At 40.2% G+C, this 18,108-nt stretch overlaps 1 protein-coding gene across 1 annotated transcript in view; it reads right to left on the bottom strand.

Moving 5' to 3' along the window:
* LOC126092404 (selenoprotein N-like) overlaps positions 1-18,108 on the bottom strand; it is a 169,455-nt gene that overhangs the window by 128,355 nt on the left and 22,992 nt on the right. Inside the window, exon 2 of the mRNA XM_049907977.1 lies at positions 9,075-9,164. Within this exon, the coding sequence (XP_049763934.1) occupies positions 9,075-9,164 (90 nt within the window). The remainder of the gene's footprint in view (positions 1-9,074; positions 9,165-18,108) is intronic.

Raw genomic sequence — 18,108 nt, 5'->3', positions numbered from 1 at the left:
TGCCTGCTTCATTTACTGCATTTTTATATTTTCTCCTTTCATCAATTAAATTCAATGTTTCTTCTGTTACCCAAGGATTTCTACTAGCTCTCGTCTTTTTACCTACTTGATCCTCTGCTGCCTTCACTATTTCATCCCTCAAAGCTACCCATTCTTCTTCTACTGGGGGAAAGAACCCCATTCCTGTCAATTTTTCCCTTATGCTCTCCCTGAAGCTGTGTACAACCTCTGGTTCTTTCAGTTTATCCAGGTCCCATCTCCTTAAATTCCCACCTTCAGTTTCTTCAGTTTTAATCTACAGTTCATAACCAATAGATTGTGGTCAGAGTCCACATCTGCCCCTGGAAATGTCCTACAATTTAAGACCTGGTTCCTAAATCTCTGTCTTACCATTATATAATCTATATTAAACCTTCCAGTATCTCCAGGCCTCTTCCATGTATACAACCTTCTTTCATGATTCTTGAACCAAGTGTTAGCTATGATTAAGTTATGCTCTGTGCAAAATTGTAACAGACGGCTTCCTCTTTCATTTCTTAGCCCCAATCCATATTCACCTACTACGTTTCCTTCTCTCCCTTTTCCTACTCTCGAATTCCAGTCACCCATGACTATTAAATTTTCGTCTCCCTTCACTACCTGAATAATTTCTTTTATCTCATCACACATTTCATCAATCTCTTCATCGTCTGTGGAGCTAGTTGGCATATAAACTTGTGCTACTGTGATAGGTGTGGGCTTCGTGTCTATCTTGGCCACAATAATGCATTCGCTGTGCTGTTTGTAGTAGCTTACCTGCACTCCTGCTTTTTTTTTAAATTCATTAATAAACTTCTCCTGCATTACCCCTACTTGACTTTGTATTTATAATCCTGTACTCAACTGACCAAAAGTCTTGTTCCTCCTGCCACTGAACTTAACTAATTCCCACTATATCTAACTTTAACCTATCCATTTCCCTTTTTAAATTTACTAACCTTCCTGCCCGATTAAGGGATCTGACATTCCACGCTCCAATCCGTAGAATGCCAGTTTTCTTTCTTCTGTTAACGACGTCCTCCTGAGTAGCCCCGCCTGGAGATACGAATGGGGGACTATTTTACCTCCGGAATATTTTACCCAAGAGGACGCCATCAACATTTGACCATAGAGTAAATCTGCATGCCCTTGGAAAAATTACAGCTGTAGTTTCCTCTTGCTTTCAGCCGTTCGCAATACTAGCACAGCAAGGCCGTTTTGGTTAGTGTTTCAAGGTCAGATCAGTCAATCATCCAGGCTGTTGCCCCTACAACTACTGAAAAGGCTGCTACCCCTCTTCAGGAGCCACACATTTGTCTGGCCTCTCAACAGATACCCCTCTGGCCTCTCAACAGATACCCCTCTGTTGTGGTTGCACCTACGGTACAGCTAACTGTATCACTTCCCACCAACAGCAAGGTCCATGGTTCATGGGAGGGGGGACCAGTAAAAAGTACAAAAACTTAACTGAAAATTAAAACAATGAAAAACTGTCGGAATTCTAAAAAAGTCCCAGGATTTTCCTGATTTTCTCTTGGATGAAAAAATTCCTGGGTTTTTCCTGGTTGCCCTGGGGCCTATACACCCTGCAGCACCACAAAATGATAATTAGTTGTTATTGGTAGAGGCCTAAAGAAGTGTTTCATACCAGAATGGTTCTAAAGGCTTCATCCAAGGATTGTGAAAATAAGCTTCTCTTCCAAAATTTTTATTTTTTTGGTCCTTTTTGCTATAAGGAATCTGGAACAACACTTAAATCCTCTAAGTGACCTATTTCATCCTGCAAGGCTAAAGATGTTGCAAGGGCATTGAAAACTTCCAATAAATGAAATTAGGACATATTGCAATAGGTATATTCTCACATAGATACTGGGACAATTTTATAATCATAACATCAGTTTGCCAGACCATATATGTATGTTTCATATGGAACAATAATTCCTACAAACGGCTAGATGTCTAAAGTCCATTGGTTGTCAGTATATGATGGGGCAGTTTGACAATCAGGCTGTAGACTGGATCTCTAAAAAGCCACAGTGTGGTGCAAGTAAGTTGAAAGTGCAGAAAGACAGCATCTTAGTCGTCATGATCATGCTGACCCTGAGGAATGATGAAATCCTGGACTAAGCAAGGAAAGAGGCATGATCAATATTCTTGTAATGAGCACCGTAGGCATGAGATGGAACAATACTGAGTGTGTTCTTAGGAACAGTGCCGACGTATTACACCACAAGAGGAATATTGAGAACATAATTTCTGCTGTATATTCCCAAGATTACACAATCACTGCAGAAAGATGGAATACAAACTGATGATTTAGATCAATGAGGGCTGGGTTGACAAAGCGCATGAGTTTAAAGGACAGTGAATGTCCCTCCCATCTATCAGAAGTTCATCATATTACATGTCTGCTGATAGCTGAGTGTTCAGTGTGACGGATTGCCATCCTACGGGCCCGGGTTTGATTCCCGGCTGGGTTGGGAATTTTCTGCACTCAGTGACTGTTTTGTTCTGTTGTCTTCATCACCATTTCATCCCCATCCAGTGTGCAGGACACCCAATGTGGCGTCGAATGTAATAAGATCTGCACCAAGGCGGCCGGACCTGCCCCGCAAGGGGCCTCGCGGCCAATGATGCCAAACGCTTATTTCCATTTTTCCCATCATATTCCACATATTGGTGGAAAAGTGGAAGTGTTATGATGGCAAGAAGAGCCATAAACACCACTATTACCACAAAAAAACGACATTACATACTAGGATACATGCAGAAATCGGTCACAGCTGAGCTCACAACAGAATTCAGGGCACTCTAGTATTTACCACCACAAAGAACTAGAACTACCATATTGTTTTATTCAGCATTCAGATACACACGCACAACAACAGCTTTAACAAAAAGAGAGAAACTTCACAGTAAATGGATGTAGGGATCCCACTAACCGTTAACTTCCATCACAGGTAGCAAAACAGGAACCACACCAGATAGAACCAAGAAAAGGCCCAAAGAAAATGCCACTAAGTAAATAGGAGGCATGTTTTTTAAGTAAGTACAGTTTTGAAATTAAAATAAAAGAAGAATACATTTCAAACAATGGAAAATCCAGAATGGAATGTAAACACACACACACACACACACACACACACACACACACAAAACCACGACTGCAGTCTCAGCCAACTGATAATGATAATGTGTGTGTGTGTGTGTGTGTGTGTGTGTGTGTGTGTGTGTGTGTGTGTGTACTTTTATGCAGTTAATTGCAGCCTTCAGTTTATCTTTACCAATCAGTGACTAGATCTTTACAGTTTGAGTCCCTTTCCTGATTTACTCAGAAGTAATTTAAAATTGTGTGTGGTAGGGTCTATCTTACAGATTGCACACTTTTAACTTGGCACCTCAGCAGATGATGATGGGAGCAGAAGCCTGCAATTGGCTGATAGTGCATTGGCTATTGGAACGAGCCCTGCTGATTGCTTCCAAGGCAGCCAGCTTATAGCTTATAAAAGAAATGAACACACAGTGGCTTGATGCATCACAGAAGGGCCATGAAACTAAGCATCACTTTAATGTTTGAGTACTAAAAAATGGAAATAAACACTACTATTGACAACTTTAAGAAGTGCCTAGGTAGAAGCAAAAACTTATGAAACAATGAGTTGCTTCATTGCAATCATCTGTGGTCATGTCCATGCTGGAGGCTCCAGATTTTGTGATTCTCCCTGAACCAGCGTTAGTGATTTGTTGTCCAAAGCAATTTGCATCACACAGTTGTACCTCTAATAATAGTCTTCCAACTTCTGCACCTTTCGGCAGTAGATTCCCCAGTCCTAGGTGGTGACTATTTTTGTTTTAATTTGGGACATGCAAAATCAACAGCAAAGCACAACTGTAAAGTGGCAATTGGACATCTTTGTGATCTTTACTTGCAACCAACTGGTCAGCTAAGTACAGCTTTCTTGTGGACCCATTTCAAAGAACTAAATCATAAAAGTCCTCCTCCTACATGCTATTACTGCATCCTCTCAAGCATCACCACCTTCATGTCATATTTGGTCTGGTTTATCCACTTTCCTATTAAGGTATGGTGCATTTTCCAACACAGTGACAGATTGTGGCCATAGGTTTCCAAAACCTTTTTCTCAAACCACTTCTCAAAATTCACAGAATACACCTGCCCATGGTAGTCCACCCTGTGTGGATTTGGTACAAAACTGGAGCTCTGCTTCCTTTAGGAAAAACAAAAGTTTTGGAGGCAATGCTGCCTATGTGCCTTCTGGAGGCACTTGCCCACACCGTGACATGTGCCATCCTTTCCTCTGCCAGCATTTGTCAAAGCTCAAGTTGTTGTCTACCTAGGTCTCATCAGGGTAGAAAATATCAGTGCCAACTTCTCCAATGTTTCTCATTTTAACTATGAGGCAAGACTGCCAGCGTGTTTTATTAGTGAATATCTTATTTTAGATCTTTTTCCACTTGAAGCCCATCGACTTTAATAATTTCCTCAAGTAGGTAGCACTTCATTTCCAGTCAATCTTATTTTTCAGTACTGGCAGCAATTTACTGAATCATCAAATGATGTTTGAACTTTGTCAGTTGTTCACCTTTGAGGGATAAAACAAAAATAATTTTTAGGAAGTCTGACTGAATTCTACAGTGGATGTGTCAAAATGAGGTGAAATTACATTTGTAGTACATAATGTACAACTGTGCTTCTATAAAAAATGGCTCAGCAGTAATGATGTACATAATTTAAGAGTATTTTACACCTACAACACATGCACCATAAATTTGCTCTAATGTATAAAATGCTGAGAGGAAGGAATGCCTTCAATGTGCAAAATGCCAAGTAAAGATGCTGCTGAGAGACAGCTAAGATATTTGGAAGAACTATTGGACATAAATTTTTATTTGCTATATAAGGATTTCAAGTCCTAATTGCTTTGCACATCTGCACATCTCACACAATAAAAAATATAGCAACGAAGTTGAACTTAACATCACTGCAAGAGATGAATTAAAGTAGATAAACAGTAATATAAACTGATTAATGGATTATATTGTCCTAATAATTTGATTTACCATGTTCGTTCAAAGATTTAAATGTAATTATTTCAGGAAATTATTTTTGTACTTGACACACATTATGCAGCAAAACAAAGAAATATATTTCAGACTTATCACCTCTTGCCAGTAGTAACCAGTTATTTGCCAGGATGAGTTGCCCATAAAATCCCTCTCCCTTTTTGGACTGCCCTTACTTTTCCCTGTATACATGGCTGCTCTTTTAGGAGACTTATTAAGCAAGTGTAACAGTGCTTTTGTCATCTTTTCTCTGTCGCAGTACTGAATGACACTTACATTACTTTCCTCGCATCACACTGAATAACAGTCTTCCTCTTTTGGAAAGGAATCATCTGAGCACATGGAGTTGGTTGTGAGTCTCTAGAAGGACCACATACAGCCTTTTCACTCATTTTTGTAGATAATGTTGTCAATTACTATGAACAACATCACACAGGAATCAACACTGGAATCACAATGGCTACGGTGTACACTACTGTCAGATAGCAAAGGTTGCGAAAGAGCATAAACATTCTGGAGTGACACCAACCAGAGAGGTGCCAAGTTAAAGTGTGTAAACTGTACAATACACATCTACATGATTACTCTGTGATTCACAATTAAGTGCCTGGTGGAAGGTTCATCAAACGACCTTTCAGCTGCTCCTCTACTGTTCCACTCTCAAAGAGCACACAGGAGAAACAAACACTTAAAATCTTTCTGTGTGAGCTCTGATTTCTCTTATTTTATTATGATGATCATTTATCTCTATGTAGGTGGGCACTAACAAAATATTTTCACACTTTGAGGAGAAAGTTGGTGATTGAAATTTTATGACAAGATGCGAGAAGGACCTGCTGCAATGAAAAATACCTTTGTTTTAATTACTGCCATCCCAATTCATGTATCATATCCATGGCACCCTCTCCTTTACTTCATGATAATACCAAATGAGCTGATCTTCTCTGACTTTTTTCAATGTCCTTTGTTAATCCTCTGAGACATGGATCCCACACTGCAGTGCAGTGTTCCAGAAGAGGGCTGACAAGCATTGTGTAAGCAGTCTCTTTATTAGACCCCATGACAATTTCTGAGTGTGTCTTGCCAATAAATCACAGTCTTTGGTTTGCTTCCCCACAACTTTATCTACGTTATTCTTCCAATTTATTTTATTCGTAATTGAAATCCCTAAGTTTACAGCCCTTAGATTTGTATGATTTATGGTGTAACTGAAATTTGGTGAATTTCTAAGTTTACAGCCCTTAGATTTGTATGATTTATGGTGCAACTGAAATTTGGTGAATTCCTTTTAGTATGACTTCACACTTTTCATTATTTGGAGTCAATTGCCACTTTTTACACCATACAGATATATCATTTACATCACTTTGCATTATACAATATTCCAGTGAAGTTAATATTTAACTGATGGGTACCAGCATTCAAACAACAATATACAAATTTTCATTCTGAGTATTATTCATTGAAATAATTAGCTTCTTATAATAGAGATGGTAGTTACACCACATTACATTAACACAGACGCACAGACCACAGACACAGAGCTAACTCCAGCATCGGGCCGGAATGCCGGAGTTGGCAGTCATGTGTGCGTGATGTCTTTACTGACAAAGTCAGTGGCCGAAAGCTGTATGTGTCTTAATTGTGCCTGTCTGCAACGTGACGTGTCTTCTTTACGGTAGGTAGCAATCTATCTTTCCCTATATTGTCCAGTTCACTATCATACTCTTTAAATCATGGTAGCATTTTCTGGTCTTGTGAGAGGCCACTTATGCTGCTGGGAAAGACATCAAGCATGAAGGGATGCAGGTGGCCTGCAATAATATCCATGTAGTCCAAACCTATTGTGGTGTCTTTGATTACAACCAGATGTCCCATCAAAGCGCAGACGAATGTCCTCCATAGTATAATAATGCAATCACCAAACTGTGTGAGGGGTGCAGACCATGTTCCAAGCAGTTGTACACCTCGATAACGCCGTACCTCAACATGCTCACTGACCTAGTGCAACAAAAAAATGTGATTCATTCAACCTGGTGACATCTCCATTGATCCCTGGTCCAGCCTTTACGATCCTATGCTGACTGCAATCCTAACTGAAGAAGAAGAAGAAGAAGAAGAAGAAGAAGAAGAAGAAGAAGAAGATGATGATAATAGGTCATGGGAACCCATGATCAGCTGTGGAGATCCATCTTCAACAATGTGTATTAAACGATTGCTCCGAAATACTTGTACCTGCTTAGCAGAGGCATGTGTAACATGACCGAGGGTGATTACACTTAATGATCTGATTGATCCCATGTCAACTTTAAAACCCGGTACCGCAGCAGCACATTCTAATCGCACACTGTGTGCATTGTTTAGCTTGTGTATTCATATGTTGACCATTGTTTTGAACTCAGTTTCAATTTACATTTGATATTTATGCAACTTTCAATCACCTACACAACATTATTATATATACTAGTGAATTTTAGAATTTTTTTTACATCATTGTCCTATAAATAGTAATAGCATCAAGTCTTAATGACTTTCTACACTGAAAGTCATATGTACTGTGGAACACAATTCACACACAGATAGTAAGGTTACATTAGCACTAATTTACTGATAATAATTTGGATGTGAACTGTATATTAGTTAGGAACATTGTTATAAGAAATAATTTCGTACACTTTCTCAGAAACATGTAGAATACTCTGAACTGTTATTATACCAAAAGTATACTTATATTATAAAATCATTTATGATGTACGTAACTTTTGCCAAGATTATTATTTTTGTTGTAAAATAATGTATGCCATTTTCAGTAACGTGAAGTAATGTAAGCCAGTATTGTGGTGTCATTTAAGATGAATGGCAATGACCATGTGAGGCAGTTATGGAGTAATTTTTGTAAGGAGCAGTTATGGAGCAGTCTACCAGTTGTAGGTCAGCATTTGTGAAATGTAACTTGTACCAGTCAATATAATGTTTTATTGTTAACTGTTCAGTTTTGTAGCTATATATATAATTTAAAGAAAAAATGCATAACCTACATTATGTAACAGAGTGCTATAATCTTACTCAGACCTCTTGAAACCTGTCCAGGCTACAAAAGTTTTGAATGCAGCAAAAATCAATTTCTAACCACCGCCAAAAGATTGAAATTAAAGTTATCTAATTACAGGTGAGTTAGTGATGAGGCATGGATGTTCAAAATATTGTCACCCACTTGTGATTTCACAATTCTTCAATCACTTTCCATAGATGCTCATGACAATAGCAAGCAAACAGCTGACCAGGTTAGTCATTTCCAAAATAACCAGGCATCTTGTCAGAACAATCTGCCCTTTCTCAAGGTCACTTAAGTCAGTGGATTTCTCCATTTGTGGCCCTTGTCATTAGAATGAGTCCACATTTGCCTCTGCTCACTTATATATTTTCCTTACCATATTGTGTGCCTGTGATGCCACCGGACAGCGTTCGATCTCACTGTGCTGTGGTCAAAATATTTTGGCTGCTGTGTCTTTATCTAACTGTTGCTTGTGTTCATTATATCTTCATGATACAGAAGAAAGATTCTCTTTTTATTAGGGAAAAAAGTTTTCACGCTGGATAGTCAGGAAGAATGTACTTACTCCAAGTACAAGGTGGCAAATGCTAAAATTAAGGCAGTGTAACATTCCGTCAGTGAGTATGTTACACATGCTTGCTCCTTCTCTTTTGAGTTCTACAACACCAGCTACTCTGAAGAATATTACTGGTTTTTTCCTCAATTTTCTGCTATTGTCCTCTGATTATTTTGCTCTAGACATTTTTAACCAAAAACATTTTCCAGGATCTCAGATTCAGTATTTGCCATAAAGTATTCCACTACACGTTTTCTTCAATACATACATGATACTTCTGTTCTGTGTAATAACCCACAACTAATGAACAGTACTACTGTTAAATGTAAAGAGTAATTTATTCTCTAAGGAAACACTTACAGACAGTTCACTTTCCATAGACGACAGCAGCAGTGGAGTAAATGAGCACTTGATAATAACCTCCCCATCTCTCCGTTCTTCTGATTCTACCTGCAAACATTTAGGAAATCACTGTATTCAATGCACATATATTTCAGGCATATTTTTCAAATTGTGTTACATTTCCCAATCTTATTACTTCTTATAAAGACAAATGTGTTGAATTTTGTAGTGTACTAAAGGACTTCCATTATCATAATATGAACAGGTACTTATGCTGATGTATGAAGACAATATAAAATGCACCAGCACAAGTTTTTATTTATGCTGTACCTTTCATTGACTATGAAATTGCCGTAATGTTTTGGACTACCAGAATAACACTGAAATCTATTATCAGCATGTTGGACTCTTCAGAGAGTGCCACAGACATATTGGAAACATCAGATCTTACATTGCTAGTGTGGTCACTAAAGCTGTCAAGAGGACCCTGGTGAGAATGCTTATGATATAATGATTGAAACCACAAATACAGAATAGATACACTTTATTGCTTGGTAGCAATACACAAGATCGAATGTGAATACAGCTGAAGCTCAGAACTAGCTGAATGCAAAGATAGTCCTTACAGCAGACAGCTGCACGGCTGACCAGAGAGTGCGAGAGTGATTTTATGTGGCCCATATGCTTGCAAGAGTGGTATCTGGAGATGAGCAATGTGCCACTTCACCTTGCTGATGAGCAGGAGTTTTCTCTCTGTTGGTGGTTGAAATGACTGAAGTCTGCCAGTAGAGTTAGTGGTTCCTGTGAAGGATTTCCGCTAGGGATGTGTGGAGGTCTTCCTTATACACTAAACACATGCCTAAAAGCACCATTGGCAGAGCTTCTGTTCAGCCTCCTCCATATGAGGGCTAGTTTGAGTATGCTGTGCCAGTGTTCCACTAGTCCATTACTTTGAGAGTGGTAAGGTGTGGTTTGAAAGCATGAAACACCACACAAGTGATCGATCAGTAAAAAGTGCTTATTCAAATTATCTCCCTTGATCAGTCATTATTGAGGCAGGGCAACCAAAACAGGAAAGCCATAAACTGACAAATTCTTTTGTTGTTGTTGTTGTTACTGCAGTGATATCATATACTGTTATAGCCTCAACCCAGTGAGTTACCCTGTCAACTGCTGAAAGGATACAATGAAAACCACCTGAGTCGGAGAAGGTCCTGACAAGGTGAAAGTGGCCCATAGTGATTAAATAACAATCATGTTGTGGTTGCACATGTTGTCCTGTCTTAGAGTGCGGCAGGCATCAACATGCTTGCATCCAAGTTTTACAATCTTTTCTGACATTTGGCCACACAAATCAGTTTGTGACAAGTTTCACTGTTGAGTGTATCCCTGGATGGGACAGCCTGTGTAGTTTATCAAAGATGACTCTGCTCTTGTTGAGAGGTGCTAGTAGTCAAATATGATTCTGTGAAATCACACAGTACTTGGATTGAATAGCCAGGAACTGTGTAGCATTCTATGTGCAAACTGGTCATGGTGGTGTATTGTGCTGGAGTTCACGAAATTATGTGTCCTGTAGTAATGCTTCTGATAGTTTGTCATAATTAATATCCACCATGAGTACATAGCTCCTAGAGAGATAATTTGCAATGACATTGAATGAGCGATGAAGATGTCAAACATCCATTGTGAATTGTGCAATTAACCTAAATGGCGAAAACACTATGAGCAACAATATTTTGCTGATCGTAAATGCAATCCACCAGAGGATGATGACTGGTATAGATGGTCAAAGGACTGCCCTCTACACCATCTTCAAAGTGCCATACTGCTTCATACACTGCTAACAGTTCGCTTTCTTAAGCTGATCACTTACACTGGGAGTCTGTCAACTTTTTGTAAAAGAAGGATAGTGGCTCTTGTATTTTTGCTACTGACTGCTGGAAAACCATTCCAGTGATGAAATCACTTGCACCTGAGGATCAACAGGTGTACGGTGGGTAGCGGGTGTGCTAACAGCTCATCCTGAGAAAAGCAGTCTTTAATTTGTCACATCTGCAGTGTCCTTTGAATATTTCTTTTGTATGTCATGTGTTTGGCTGCTGCTAATGCATCTGTCAGTGGTACCTGGTTGGCAGCTGCATGGGGTAGGTGTCCGTGATAAAAGTTTACCAGGCTGAGAAATTGACATAATCCTTCAAAGTTTTGTGGCCATAGTAATGAGCTCTATCCTGTCACTGAAAAACGAATGGCCAAAGAAGGTAATCTCTGACTGTCTGTCACAGTTGACATTTACTGTCACTGACTGATGTTGAGATTGTGTAAGGCATCGAGACTGGTTTGAGATGCTCTTCATGCTTGTGATGAGAATCAGAGAAGACAAATATCATGAAGTATGTGAAGCAAAAGGAAAACTTTAAAGCAAAATTGTCTGTGAACCTTTGCCAAGTCTGGGCTGCATTTTTGAGTCTGTATGGCATGTAAAGGAATTCAGAAAGTCCAAAAGAAGTGATAACCATTTCTGGCATGTCCTCTTGGTTCACGGGAAGCTGAAAAGAAGCTTTTTTTACAGTCCATCACACTGAACACTGACATGCTTGTTAAGTTACGAGTGTACTGAATATTCAGGATTCGATAACTGACTGTGAGTTAAGAGCCCACAGTTGCTGCACAATTTACATGTGCCATTCTTCTTATGTACGAGATGAATGGGCGAGGACTGGGGACTATTGGACAATCTGATTATGTGGCTTGCAGTAAGTCACTAATAGCCAATTTGGCTGCTGAAAGTTTATCTGGAGATAATCTGTGTGCCTTATGTTGGACTGGTGGGTCCAGCATGGTTTTGCCTACACTGCATATTTGAATCTAGTGGTACAAAATGGAAACACGTACAGTAGGTGCACGGGCACTGCAAGAAAGGTTCACTGTACTGACCTGTGTTGGTGCCAGTGTAGATATTACAGGCTGCTCCGATGACGTGTGTGTTGCTGGCCGCCCCTCACACTCTGACTCATTCATGGTGATAATGTCAAAATGATGAGGTTGTTTTCTAGCAAGCCAATCCAAGTATGAATGTGTAGCAGTGATCTTGTTTGTAGGTGCGCGGGTTTTGTGCTATGTAGTGTGGCTCTCTTTTAGGTGAAGTGTTTCTTATGTCAGTGAGGAAGTGCTGCGGTTCTAATGCTGATGTCAGGCAGTCTCTAATTATCTGCTGATCACGTTTGCTTTTGTCAACTGAATGAAGAATTTGTGAGCTGGTGTGCATGGAAGGCAGCTGTGTGAATAGCGATGGTGTGCCAATGATTACAGTTATGGAATGTCCACTGCTGCAGTGTAGAAGAGTTCTGTGTTCCAAATCAGGGGTGAGATGATTATGTCTTAGAAAGTCAGCCCCCTAGTAATGGTTCCTTGAGGTCAGCAAGGAAAAAATGCCATGAAAATATGTGTTATAAATCCAAGTCCAAGATTTGAGATGTGATTGTATATGCTTCACTATGTGAAATGTTTGCTGTGCGGAGTTGGAAAGATGATAAAAGTTTTATTGTGGCAGTGGTAACTCACATGGTATGGCACTCACTCCAGACCCAGTATCAACAAGAAAATATATGAGTGATTGCAAGGTGCCATGCACTTGCATGCTTTATCACTGAAATGCGACAATGCCAATGTACCAACAGGGGCATGGGTGTGTCTCTGTCTGAGTGCAGAGTGTTGTTGACACCTGGCTGCCTGTTTGTTTTGACTGGCCGGAGGGGTCACTGCCCCAGCAGATGTGAGGATGTCATCCTCAGCAGCTTCAGAACACTTGGTTGTGGTAAGCTACCTGCAGCTGGCTGTAGCAGTGTGGTCCCTGACCCAGGTGGATCTGGTCATTGTTAGCCAACGAATTAAAGCAGGGCTAGAAGTCTGCCTGCCAAAATTAGTTTGCTTTCTAATGACTCATGCTCATGTGAGATCTTTGCTAGCTGCAACTTTGAAAGTAACTTTGCTGTCCACAATGTGTTGTGGCATTAGTGTGATGTCAATGGCCAAAAGCACCTCCACAGAGCTATTTTAATCAAAGTTGAATGGCACAACAAAACAGTAGTACTAATAATGCCAGTACTGACAGATGTACACCACCACACACTTAACATGGAACCATCATTCCACTGCCCCAGAAAAAGGCAGTCTCGAAATCTGTACGAGAAGGTTCCCAGCCTTGTTTTCCAAGCCAATTCATTCATCGTTGTGTGATTACCCCAATGCTTCTCTGAAATGACTAATTCCATATTAACCTGACAATTTAGGTACCAACACAGTTAAAGAAACTTTTCATGCTGACATGCTATCAGAGAACAACTAAAAATGGGGTGGTACAGCCAAGTGGTGCTCTAGTAAGACAAACAGGGGTCAAGGGGAATATTTCATATGAGTCAGCTTTGGCCAGTGACAATTATAATGGCTGATTTAAGTCACTTTTGGTATGTGTATTCAGTTTTATTGTTAGTTCCAAAAAGCCAAAGAAAGTAGAGAAAAAAATTGGTTGTGGTGACTCATTGATCTATACCTTAGCCTGAGGTATACATTAGGTTGGAAGGTAACAGTTTTGTTTGAGTTGGCAAAACCATGGAATATGAAAGTAAATAAAACCTCCTTGTACTGATCTGTAGTTTTGCCTGAGGTCTAGGTTAGATCGGAAGGTGACTGGATGTGAGCTGGTGACGTCAAGGGCTATGGCTATGGTGACAGAATGATGTGTAGCTCAGCCCGTTCGAAAAAATTGCCAATTAAAAACATTTAACAGCCTGTTTGAAAAAAAAAAAAAAAAAACACTGAATAAAAACATTTAACGTCCCAATTTTTAAGCATTAGTACGTGTGACAGTCGATACTGTTGCATCTTTCACAACAGCACATCTTTCAGATAAACTAAAGCCTTTGATACCACATTGCTAACTCTCTACCAATCGGTCACATTGCAGTCTAACCTAGGTCTCGGGCTACACTAAATATCAGTATGCCATCACAACTAAAATTTTGTATTAATATTCATTGGCCTCACCAACTCACAGCCAAAGTGTTGCCTTTCAACCTAACGTACACCTTGGACTTATTTACACATCAGCCTGTCACCACAATCTTAGAATCTGTGGCACTCAGCCTGTGCATGAGCTTCTGGCCTGACTGTATGTAGCGTGCAGTCTTTCATTCACCATGGCACTAGAAAGGGAAGGATGGTGAGCCCGTTTCCCTGGTTGCCTTGTACCCCTGGGAAATATCCCCATGACTCAAATTCACAACAGGCTTCGTGGACCTGGGACCACTTTTGAGGGGATGGAACAAGGAAAAATCTCTGCTCTTACGAAGATTGAAAGCAGGGCCTCCAGCACTGAAGCCTGTAGTTGAGATGGAATAAGAAGATCCCAATATCTCTCAGTACTGTTGCTAGCTTTCAACTGTGAAGCCCGAATGGCTGCAAGCAAAAACAGCAGCTCTCTACAGAGCTGTAATAACACTGAAGCACTGCCATAGAGATGTTTACAAAATCATGTTATGTGACTGGTTGAGGTTGCCGTCCTATCCATCCCAATGCAAATGTCAGAGATCAACTTACATTGACTCAACTGTAGTGTTCTACTCACTGGACCATTGTCACAACATATATTTAAAAAAATATAGACATGAAAAAAGTTTTGCCAATCTGCTGATCTCTTCCTCTCTGCACACACGTCATAAAAAGCCTGAACATCATTGCGTAACTGGATGAAGCCGAAATCTGGTATCTGTGGGTTCAGCTGATCCCATCTCTCACTGCATTTAATGGTATCTATATTACCAAACAGCTAACCTGGGGCATGTTCCCAGTAGTAGGTTGCCTATTTAGAAGTTTCCAGGGGCAACAAACATGCGCTTTTTAATATTTCAAATAGTTGTTGACAGAATTTTAATCATATGTTAAAAGTTTGATACAAAAAGTCAATGACAATGGTTAGAAACTGTGTATATGTCTTGAGGCAGACTACATTCATTGATTATTTGAGAATGAGAGCACATAGTGACTTTCAAGAAACTTGGCACATAATTTCAAATATTTACGAAATTTTCTAGCCGACATCCCTCACAAAATTATGAAAGGAACAAAGTTTATTGCTTAGCCTACTACATTTTTGCTGTTCACACATACAAATGCAGCATCTGGCATGGCATTTCAGTTTACTACTTCTTTACTAGTAACTCTATTTGCAGCAAATTTTGCTGACAGTATCCACATACACAACACTGAATGTATCAGCAAAATTACCTGTATCATCATACAACAAAAAATTTGAGAGATACAATGTTTTATACACGGGAATTCAATTCTTCAAATAATCACAGGTGGGAGTTGACTGGCTCTCAAGAGGTTTACATTTAACGCGCATGCAAGCACGCACGCAATCACGCACGCATTCACTTTTGAGGAAAGGTGACAAGTATTGAAAACCTTTCAGTCCCCAGGATGAATGACACTTTGCTCTCTGTCACTAATGCTATGTTAGATAGAAATTTAATACTTCTTATTTGTTTTATTAAATTGGTGTTACATGTAATTGCTGCAAAACCTCTCCAAGGTGGAATATAATGACTACAAATGAGTGCAGTGGGTAAAACAAGTGGCATGATTTGATTTATTAATAGGGTACTAGAAAGTGCAACTTATGTGCAAAACTGACTCATCAAATGCTTGGTGACTTGCACTGCGTGTGCACGAGGGGGTCTACGGGATGAGTAACATCATACATATAAATAAAGGCAGCACTGGTAGTACTGGGCACATTAGTCCCTAACTGCCTCGCCAATGACAGGACATTTAACCCCAATTTTTGTTCCTTCTGCTAACCACAAGTTTGTAATTCTTTCTCAATTTACATGTGAATACATAAATCCAGCCCAATTGCCTAAAGGTCCTCCAAAGTGATGGAATCTGAGGTACACAATGTATAAATTGGGTGTCCAAAACCTTTAGACAAAATTATACAGATGGTAGAGGACCCTAATCAATGGTCATAAATGGATACTTTGGGCAGTACAAGGTCTGAAGGGGAAAAAATGTGAATCATATCTATTTATAAATTGATTTTGAGCTAAGGTGCACTTACAGTGTATGAGGCTCTTTTGTTGTCAGCGGTTGTTGGTAATCATTTCTGTTGGCCGCAACCAACTGGGTAACATATTGTAGCCAATGAGTCTTACTGAATCTAATATCTTTTGGCTGAGTATGCAAATTGACTTGTTTCCAGTATGGAAGAGAATCAAAAACCCACTGTTGGATAAGGGCAGGTACACATGGCTGTTGTCAGCCTGCTGACTCGTCTCAGTACATCAGCTCCTCAGTGCCTAGCAGTGGCATATGACGCAAGTGCAGAGCCACCCTGTCTTTAAATAGATCATCCAAATCCTTGTCGTCATTTTGTGCCACTGCCAGTTTGGTGAAAGAGCAATGCTCTTGGCCACCGTATTATGCAGAACTGTTAGCAGCCTGTGAAGCAGTTACATACTTCAGATTCGTGGTGGAAGGACATGCCTAGACTATATGGCAGTCTGGTTGCAAGTTGGTGGGACCAATGAATGAGAATGGAAGAAACTGGATATGCCGACAGACTGATGTCTAGTGAAGCCCAAATCCTGAATGTCTGCTGACTACTGGCTCATTATTCATTGGGTTCAATTCCCACCATAATCTCAACAGTTACCAACAGCAGCATGCAGTGGAGAAGCCAAAGTACAGCGAAAGAGCAATTTTACCAATATTGTTTCATAACAAACACGTACCTGCTGCATTGGTATTGGAGATACTGCCTTGAATAACAATACAGAATCAAGCCCGATGTGCTCATGTTATCACTGTTTACACTGGTAGGGAAAGATGAAGCTTTCTCAACATAGAAACTTGCAGAGATCAAATATCACAGTGATGAGAAATGCCTAACATGTGAAGTGTATGAGCATGTCAGTTACTGTATGTTGTAGCATGATGTACCACTTGGATAGCTGAATGACTGTATGGAAAAAAGTTGCAAAAGCCACCATCCTAACTAGAAGATGATAACAAATAGAAACCTTTGGGTACTTACTAAACAGCACACTTCACTTAAAGATAATGATGATTCACTGGTCAGCACAAGAATATACACAACTGATATCACATGTACTGTCTTAGTCTTTCTTGTAATTTCTATGTAATGCACTTCTGGTAACAGCGCCCGCACACACACACAGGTACGGAACAGGTACTGACTACTGGAGAATGTGGTCTTCCCAGCATTCATCATTCGCAACGTTGTCAGCAGATAGGTGTGGAGCAACCTGCCAGCTGTGGTTACCACAGCATACCCCATACAAAAAAAAAAAAAAAAAAAAAAATGCTGACATTAACTATGAATGTCTGCTGGGTCGAAACAGAACCACACTTCCCTTCTGTAACGCATTTCTGTTGTGGCTGCATGATGGTGGATTGGCTGGTGCTGCATCTGGGTTGATGGTGGCTGGTCAGTTTCCAGGCAGGATGCTGGCTGCAATGTGGGAGAATGTGACACTGGCCACCTGGTGTACCTGTCAATTGCTGTGAGACAGAAGCAGCAGTTACATGCTCCTTCCAAGTCCAGGTGAATGTGTGAGAATAGTGTCTAGTGCCTCTGGGATGTCAAAACTCCTGAGTGGAAGTTGTATGTGCCACGTTACTTCGCACTTTTGACAGGCAACACAGGTCTGAGTCCCCTTATAGCAGTCCTGTATACTGGACTACACAAAATGCTGTTACTGGTGTGGTCATAGTGCAAATTCCCGGGCAGGTGAGCTGTGCAGAGAATTGAAAACCCACTGTCGTAGAAGGCCACTGTCGGCTCACTGACTCATCTCAGTACATCAGCTCCTCAGTGTACGGCTGTGGTATAGGATGCAAGTGTGGAGTCATCCTGCCTTTAAGCAGGTCCTGCAACTTCTTGTCATTCTGTGCTGCTGCCAGTTTGCCAAAATTCACTGGTGAAGAAATTCCTTCTTCTCTAGACCAGACATCAAAGGTGTCATTT

This window comes from Schistocerca cancellata, chromosome 7 (genome assembly GCF_023864275.1).
Source record: "Schistocerca cancellata isolate TAMUIC-IGC-003103 chromosome 7, iqSchCanc2.1, whole genome shotgun sequence".
Lineage (NCBI taxonomy): Eukaryota > Metazoa > Arthropoda > Insecta > Orthoptera > Acrididae > Schistocerca > Schistocerca cancellata.
The sequence above is the reverse complement of the archived record's forward strand: the minus strand, read 5'-3'. Positions and strand labels throughout refer to the sequence as shown.